The 8,946-nt window shown below is 35.4% G+C and overlaps 1 protein-coding gene across 1 annotated transcript in view; it reads right to left on the bottom strand.

Annotated features, from left to right (window-relative positions):
- Positions 1-1,767: 1,767 nt before the first annotated feature.
- Positions 1,768-8,946, bottom strand: part of LOC145164973 (5'-3' exoribonuclease 3-like) — a 53,631-nt gene continuing 46,452 nt past the window's right edge. Inside the window, exons 5-25 of the mRNA XM_079083615.1 lie at positions 6,397-6,502; positions 6,251-6,327; positions 5,884-6,075; positions 5,601-5,783; positions 5,405-5,497; positions 5,022-5,192; positions 4,761-4,838; positions 4,469-4,621; positions 4,302-4,382; positions 4,110-4,202; positions 3,936-4,031; positions 3,768-3,838; positions 3,543-3,671; positions 3,377-3,453; positions 3,239-3,279; positions 3,063-3,137; positions 2,858-2,985; positions 2,692-2,778; positions 2,525-2,600; positions 2,185-2,258; positions 1,768-2,093 (exon numbers count right to left, since the gene is read on the bottom strand). Coding sequence (XP_078939741.1) covers positions 1,847-2,093; positions 2,185-2,258; positions 2,525-2,600; positions 2,692-2,778; positions 2,858-2,985; positions 3,063-3,137; positions 3,239-3,279; positions 3,377-3,453; positions 3,543-3,671; positions 3,768-3,838; positions 3,936-4,031; positions 4,110-4,202; positions 4,302-4,382; positions 4,469-4,621; positions 4,761-4,838; positions 5,022-5,192; positions 5,405-5,497; positions 5,601-5,783; positions 5,884-6,075; positions 6,251-6,327; positions 6,397-6,502 — 2,328 coding nt within the window. The 3' untranslated portion in view covers positions 1,768-1,846. The remainder of the gene's footprint in view (positions 2,094-2,184; positions 2,259-2,524; positions 2,601-2,691; positions 2,779-2,857; positions 2,986-3,062; positions 3,138-3,238; positions 3,280-3,376; positions 3,454-3,542; positions 3,672-3,767; positions 3,839-3,935; positions 4,032-4,109; positions 4,203-4,301; positions 4,383-4,468; positions 4,622-4,760; positions 4,839-5,021; positions 5,193-5,404; positions 5,498-5,600; positions 5,784-5,883; positions 6,076-6,250; positions 6,328-6,396; positions 6,503-8,946) is intronic.

Below are 8,946 nucleotides of genomic sequence, written 5' to 3'. Positions count from 1 at the left end.
GGTTTTCCTCATTATACTTATGGGTCGAAGGCACCAATGCCGGCTCATTGGTTTATGTATCCTGGTATATTGGATTGATATTATGCTGAGTATGCATTAGATTGGTAGATTTATATGATTACCTCTGTCCACTGAGTATGCGTTAGATTGGTAGATCTGTATGATTACCTGTGTTACTGGTTATTATTGTATATGTCGACATGTTATGGTTTTTGGATTGAGGCGGTCCTGCTTTGTGCTAACGGACAAGATACCCAGGACGGTCTAGATAGGCTGAAGGCCTGCGAGGCGGTCCAGTTAGATCGAAGGCCCGAAGAGTGGTCCATATAGGTTGTAGGCCCTGCGAGGCGGTCCGGTCAGGCTGAAGGCTTATTTATGCATGTTGTTATCTGTATTGGTTTTGTGTGGTACTTTGGGGGAACTCACTAAGCTTTGACTTACAGTTTAAGTTTTATGTTTCAGATATTTCAGATGATCGGGGAAAACAAAGGCGTGATCGTACACATCCTTTGGTGATATGTTTTGTAGATGTTATGATACATTTATTTTGAAACATTTGTACTTGATCTTGGATTTTTATGACTTGGATTGATGGAAAACAATGATTTCTCTTTAATTAAAAATGATAAATTTTATTGTGGTTTTGGAATGTTACAAAAGAAATCGATGCCTCCTGTACATGACATCGCCTTAGTGGCTGGAAACGCTTTTATTCTCGCCTTAAGTCACCTAGCGCCTTAGGCACGCTTTTTAAAACATAGATTGTGACCCTCAAAAAGAACATCATAATGAAACCCCCAAAGAAGCCCCCACAATGATAGTTTCCAAAACAATTCAGTTCGTTTGAGAAATACGTAACATATCAATCCACATCACCACCTCTTGCACATAAATAAAATCTGGTATGAAGAACTCACATATACCACAAACAATGGAAGAAATTTCCACAAACAATAAATTGGCATAAATAAAAGAAATGAAAATATGCCACAAATCTGGTATGAACAACTCACAAATAATGGACAGATTATCCACATCAATAAAATCTGGTATATCAATAAAATCTGGTATGAACAACTCACAAATTGGCATAAAAGAAATGAAAATACTCACAAATACTAATAAATTGACATAAAAGAAATGAAAATATGCCACAAATCTTCCCTGTCCGAGTCACAAATATCACAAACAATGGACGGAATATCCATGCCTTTTGCATCTAAATTGACATGAGTATCAATTCTATTTAAACGAACATGACAGTAAAAGATATTGATCTTCCGAGGGATAAACTTATTCCATCTTGTGGAAATAATGCCTTCCGGGAGAGTAACCTCATCTATGTCTCGAAGTCAACCAAAAAAATCACATCCATTCAAATTTCAAATCCAGATGTCTCTAGAATTCAACAACTAAAAATCATGTCAAAATATTTTGTTTCTATCCAATTAGTCTTCATCATTTCTACACTGTTTTTGATAATGATATCCAACAATATTTTAACCCATAACAAGTTTGACACTTCAAGACTTCCTACACACATGTCTACTCAAGATAGCAAGGATTTTTTAAAAATGCTGCACCATATCACGAGGTTCAAAATGTTGAGATACCTTTTTACGCCACTTGGCAAGTCTAAATTTATAACAGCAGCCCACATCCTCTGTTACTTTGGTTAATACTTCATTTTTTTGGCAAAAGTATATGTTTATATCAAAAAACATGTCTTATAAGTTTCAGACATATACATGTTACCATCCCAAGAGGATGCCAGGTTAGGTTTTAAACATACAAGAGAAACCTTACAAACTTGCAAAATACTTCTTAACTGGTGGAAACATAAACTCTACCATCTACTAGAAGCATTCCTGGATTGTGCATCGCCCCACCCTCCCCTTGCATGGTTTCTGTTTGAACTGGAGTCTGACCTAACTGACCAAGACTGACCATACACATTGTTTGTCCGAGAACCTCTCCCATAAGTATTCCACCAAGAAGCGCAGCTTGTTTGTTCTTTTGGTGTCCTCGTGGCATCAACAAACCTATTGCTTCGGTTAGGGTTTATTTTAGCTTCTTGAACCCGTGTATGTGATCTATGAACAAAAAATTTGCAAAAATGTTAAGGTCAGAGTCGAAAGCCACCAAGGGAGCATAATTAGCTAGACAAAAGTTGAACCAACAAACCTATTGCTTCGTACAGGGTAACCATGGCTCTCATGCCACAAGCATCCTTCCTCGATACCCGATTCTCTCACAGTCTATTAATCAAATTTTCCAAAAGTTCCATCAATTACTTGGAAACTAACAGCACTAGAAGTCTAGAACAAGACTCAACTTTAATGCATGTTCATGGACTTCAGAAGTGTCTAAAAGCAAATCTTTCATCCATTTTTTAATGAAAAAGACGAGGAAAAACAACCCATGATATTGTATTGTCCACAACAAAACCTTTAAAGTAGGAAAGGATAAATTAGAAGCCTGTCAAAGCAACAGAACCTGATCATAAGGATCCAAAATGACATACCGGTTCTGGAATGGCTGTGCCTTCAAGGACACGAGGGATATGAAGAGAGAAGCATGGTGGATCATAGTATACACATCTGTAGCATAGAAATATACACTATTTAAGACAGTAGAACAATATTCTAGATTATAAATCCTGAGTGATGACTGAAAAAAGCATTTTCTTACAGAACATCAAGATCGTTTCCAAGGCCTTTAGAATCACGAACATACTCGGGCTCTAGGTTAGGATGGATAAAACCATTTATGTCTCCACTGAAATTGAAACAAGAGAAGAAAATATATACATTAGGAAAAAGAATAATCACCACATATTAATAATGGACAGCACAACCTTAAGCCTGTCTTTTGCTCGATGGAGCCTTCATTGTTGAAGGAAGTGATAATCCGCAAGACAAGATTTTCAGAAATGTGTAGGAACAACTTGTTGGCATTCTCAGCATTTCTTTTAGCTTCCTCCTCCTGAAGATAAAAGACCATGTTAATTAGAGTCCTTGTCAAACGTGTGAAGGTTCTGAATACAATTCAGCCTTACGTACAGTCAGTTCCTTCTCGATCATTTTTGTTGAAGCAAGAAGGTGCTCCTTATCAATAAAAGGAAGCTTGCAGATACCCTACAAAAGAGATATTTTTGAAACATAAGAAAATTATAGGCATATAAAACATGGATGTTGAAGGGAGGAATAGATGTTTTGAACAATAATCATCCCCTAACCTGCCAAAGAAATCTTTTCCCATCCGTGTCAACATCAAAATCTGAGTATAAACGACAACATATGTATAGAATCAATATTGTTCATAAAGATATTAAGCAACAAAATTTATCTGTCTGGCAATTTAGAATGGGACATACCATTAGGATAGAAATCAAGAATACTCGAATCATCAGTTGTCATGAGTGACCGATATGAAGGGGGAAGTGCATGGGCACTACATGAGCACAAATTAGATAAGATTATGAACAAAACCTGATCAACCAATGTAACCATGTTTCTAAAAAAAGAAATTTAAGAAGATACCTAGAAGAGGGGAGAACAGACATAAGCTGATCGAATGGTTTAAAAGGGGATCCTCTTTGAAACGTAACTTTAGTACTTGAAAGACCTTTAAAATCTGATGCAAATGGCGCATAATGGAATGGGTAAAACCTGTTGATGGATAATCACAATCGTTATTCTATGTTATCAACCAGTCTGAGTATGATGAACCTATAAATATTGATCTTATTCACAGACGCCCCTCACCATGTCCATGATGCAACACCCGAGAAGTAATATAGAAGAACCCAACACAACCCTTGGGTGTATTTTTCGACCTACAAAGAATAAAATGCACATGTATGAAATAAAGTGGATCCAATACTTGAGAATAAATACAATTAGTAAAATAGTTGATGTGACATATATACATACAACTTCTTTCCTCGTATTTTCCATATCTGCTCCCGTTTCAGCAGAAAACTTGTATTTGTAATAGCGTTTTCTCCATCCAGGAGTACCCAGTTTCACCTGACAAATTAAATTTAGTTTAAAAATTGCTTAGTTGTGGTAATGAATAGATGGAATGCTCACAAGAACGATCCCTACCATGTCTGAAAGAAGATCGTTTCTGAAATTATCCGATATCTCACGTATGTAAGATTTTAGTTGCTCCTTCAATGCTTTTGTATTCTGGGCTATCTGAGAGAAAACAAGAAAAAGACATTTCATATTGAGTTATGATTTGAAAAGATACAAAAATGATAGCGAAAGATAGTATTTCTCAACAATATATCGTACTTGCACATCATGATCGGTTGATTTTTCAGTGTATGGTGACCGAGCATCAGAACCAACAGACGAGCCCTTCTGATCACCACTCTAGACAAAAGATTACTTGTAAAAATATGTTTTTGACAGCTATTATAAAACTTATTGAATTTGTAAGAAATTTAAAGATAAAGAACCTTATCCTTGACTTCTGACAACATGTATCGAAGTTTGCTCTTGTGGAATATTGCTGATCTTTTCTCGAAAATCTGATCTTCATATGCGCCAACTGCAAGGATGAACTTTTCGACCCTTTTTAGCTTGATATACCCTCCTTTCTCATCACCAACCTGTTTCCATTTTTCAAAAATTCAAAACCATAGAACCTAATATTATATACATCGCCAAGAATGAGTTGTAGATATCAAAAACAGACTCTTCTAGGGTCATGAAAGAGACTAAATTTATTTACATTACATCATTAGTTACCTTTTCCGTATTCACAAGATACCCTCCAAGGTTCTTAAACTCGTGCTTGTACACATAAATCAATAGATCAATAGCACCCTGATCAAGAATGATAAAAATTCAGAATTTGAACTTTCGACCACAAAAGCAGCAATGATTTAGTTGTCTCATGAACATTTCAATACACTTTTTTGGTAAACTCTAGCAAATTTTCATTTTTGTACTTTGTCATCATCGAAAATTCCTTGAAACGAAATAGCAAAAATGAAAAGGCATTCAAACCTCAGGAATTTCCAAGGTTGGCATAGGCGGAAGAAAATCATTTCCACCGAAAAAACATAAGAATATGAAATCATCAATTAGTCGTTCAATATCATATTCAAAATTTTCAGGAACATTTTTGGTTCTCAAATCAAGGTTAAGATATTCTCTCAGTATCCAAACATGAACAAACTGCAGTAAGAAAAAACAATAAAACTAACATTAGAATGGCACGAAGTGAACGCATACTACAACATAAATACGAATTTTTAGCTCATGTTTAATCCATCATACGTTTCATGGAAACATGTAAAGACGATAAATTTAAATTCACATATATTTACATAACCGTTCATGGATAATTAAACCACTTGTTGTAGGGACATGCACATCTGACTCCTTACCTGGTGAGGCTTCTTCACCAACGACTTTGGCTTTCCAGCTGGCAACGACACAGAGGAGTGACTTGTTCTTGAGTTATCTTCTGCAAAAACATTCTGACAAAACAAGAACTTAGAATTAGAATGGATTACAAAAAACTGTATATATTAATTAGAATTTAACAAATAAACACGATTTTACAATAAGCAAAGCAAGAACCTCTCGCAAAATGGAGAAATGGACTTCGTGTGTAGCCAGAGCGAGCATAATAAGGTCTGTATCCTGACCATACAAGACATGGCGTGTATTCGGATTATAACCAGGGCAAGTACGTTGAAGCCGTATGAATGACATTATCTTGTGTTCTCCTTCACCAGGGGCATTCGCATCAGAAAGAATTACCTAAATGATCGAACATTAACAAACACCATGAAAATGGATACAGTTTGGATTACGTATTAATCAACTAAATTATTAAATCTTTCAAGATACACGTGCGAACCTTCAAGTGTTTCCAAGCATCATTTTTTGATATGCGCAGATTAATGTAAGTCTGGAGTTGCTTTGATAACTCGAACATGAACGTTGTGCCAGGAGTGATTATGCTCGAATCTGACATTTCTGATTCCTGGTGCGGAAGAACATCTCTACCTTCAATTTCGTATTGTCTTCTCAATCTATCTTCTTCTTTCCGCTATATATAGACATTAATTTCAACTTAATTATGAAATAGTCAAAAAAGACGTGGAACTCTAGCATGCAGAAATAGTTCGGATCCCGATTATGATTATCTATTAGTTTCTACTTTCTACTAGAATGTTTCGATGAAATGTGTATGAAAAAGCATGTACTGTAGGAGAAAAACGTACAAGTGTCTCGTGGTCTTTGGAATTTCTAAATCTTCTTGTTCTTTGCTGGTTCATTTTGGCTCTTGGTGCAACCCCATCTGCATAATGTTTTTAAATTTGTAATCTTTGAATATGGAAGTGGATTTTAGTCGAAAAATATCACTTACCTATGGCCAAATATAGAAGCTTTCGTGGTCTTACTATCATCATAACCCTGTCTATATACTCAAATATGTTGCTGAAAACATCTTCGTAAGACGCAGGAGTGTTTAACTGTAAAAAGAACAAGCATTGTAAAAAATAGAGATTTTTGTATAGTAAATTCCCATAAAAGTTATTTCCATTTTGGAATACAGAAAAAAATTGAAAAACATTATTTTTTATTTTGACATTGATTTTTTTCTTAAACTAAAAATCATGTTTTTCAATTTTGTTTAATATTGACTACATACTCGGTTGTCTCCTCATATCCTGACTAAGAAATAATGCTCACGATGCATTATTTGTTGGGGATTAATAGGCAAGGTGTGTGGTAGTCTATTTGTTTCTAGATAAAGAATCGGTGCTATGAATAGAATGTCAGAATTATTGCTTGTGCATTTGCAAGGGATTATTGATATTAGAGGCGGTTATGATTGGGAAGTTTTCGAGGTCTCCATATGAGATTCGACGTCTCTTTGAGTATGCTTGGTCTTTATTTGCAAGACCATCTTGCGTTGTGTTACACATTCCAAGGGTCAAGGATGGTATGTATCTGGTTGAGCCGGTTTGAGTTTTAGTGTGTTTGCAATACCAGTCAATGGTAGTTCGAACCCTAAGTGGGGGAGAGTCGGGTATTCTACTTGGGGGATCATCAATGTGTTCAAGTTTATGGTTTCAGAATAATGGATCCCAGGTATCTGCCATTCGGGTATGCTATATTTTGGTTCAAGATTTGGTGAAGATGGAGTGCAGAGCAAGTTGCCATTAGATGCATGTGTTCAAGAATGGATGAGTTGTCATCGCGGAAGGAATCTGTTGGACAAGGGACTCATTGTAGCTAGTGGTTCCTTTTGGGAATGCCAATGAATAGAGCACGAGGCATTGGGTCGCTCAGGTTGAGAATCGGTTATTGAGGGATTTGTCAGCCCGTTGTATAGATTGTTATCTATAGTCTAGGTTGGGCAGCTGTCGATCAGTAAATCAGCTTCAGAGTTGGGTATGTTTAGTTCCACATGGGTTTTGTTTAGTAGTGTATTGTATCATTGTTGGAGATAGTGTCTAAGTCCATAACTACATTTGGTATGTACTTGACCCGACCCGGCATGGTCCATTTGGGTTGCACTTCACCCGAACAATTTACGGATAATCTTTTGAGAATAGTATAAGTTATGATTTATTAATATATTATAAGTTCTAATATATTAATATAAAATCATATTATTTAATTAGTATTGATCTATAATTAATCTAGAATTAATTTAGAGATCAAAAGTATGACTAATTAAATATGGGCTCTTGTATTTATATAGTGTGGGCTAATGCTTATTTGGAATGGGCTAGGCTTGCATGGAAAGTCCATGGATACTCCATGGAGCTTTAACCCATGGATCTCATGGAAATGAAAAGACATGGATATTAGGGTTTACATGAATGTAACCCTAATCCACCACACTATATAAAGGAGGCTTTGGTTCTTGAAATCACTAGTTGATGTGTGTAAACTAAGAGGGCCGATTTCAAGAAGTTTGTGACTATTCTCTCAAGTTTCCAAGTTTGTGGTGATTTGTGACTTCCATTTGAGGCATCCACATTATTGGTGCTAGGCTCTCAAACTCCAAGCAATCAACTACTACTACAAGGTAAGTAATTCTACTAGTTTTATTTGATTCAAGTTCCCCATGCCATGCTAGATAGGATAAGAACCTTGGAAAAATAATTATTTGCATGTATCATAGTCAAACATAGATCCAAGGTTTCTAGGGTTGCATGTACACCATAGGAGTGTTAGAATGCTCAAAACCCATCAGTGGTATCAGAGACAGGTTTGTTTATTTGATATTTGATGCAAAAAAAAAAAAAAAAAACTTGAAAATCGAAGTTTTGTTCAAAAGCTCGTATCAAAATTTCAAGTTTTGTATATGTACTTACGATTCTTGAAATTTTTGATATGAACATTCATAAACATATGAGTTTAGAAGATCATAGAAATTATGTGCTAATAATTGATTAGATTAATTCTTGATCTTTATGTGTTTTAATGGAGTCCATAACTAGTTCTTAAGTTATGGATAACCAAAAGTCACATTTATAAATAACCATTAAAAGAACACATAGGTGAGTCTTCATTTTTAATAACCATTAACTCATAAGTTATGAGAAATGAAAAGTTTTGAAAGTTTACAAAACTTTCCCTCAAGTTTTGGAACATGTAAAGTCATATTAAAAACTTTAGTTCCAACCCCTAGAATTTTAAAAGTTAAAATTCAACCCTTATACTTTATAATATTATAAGTTTAATAATATTTATATATGTATAAGATCAAGTCGTCTTACCGCTAGTACGCCTCATTCACGAAGCCGGTCTATAAGGGGCGTATAAGGTTGTTGCCTATAAAATGGCAACTTAATGGGTGTCCACTCTCACCCACCGCTTCCTTGATCGGTAGAGGGTCGTTAGCCGAACGGGTAGGACAAGGACTTATAAATTCTAATTAAAAGTATAATGATAATACTAA

The sequence above is a fragment of the Lactuca virosa genome, chromosome 3 (genome assembly GCF_052849685.1).
Source record: "Lactuca virosa cultivar CGN04683 chromosome 3, Lactuca_virosa_CGN04683_v6, whole genome shotgun sequence".
Classification (NCBI taxonomy): domain Eukaryota; kingdom Viridiplantae; phylum Streptophyta; class Magnoliopsida; order Asterales; family Asteraceae; genus Lactuca; species Lactuca virosa.
This window is presented reverse-complemented; position numbering and strand designations above follow the sequence as displayed.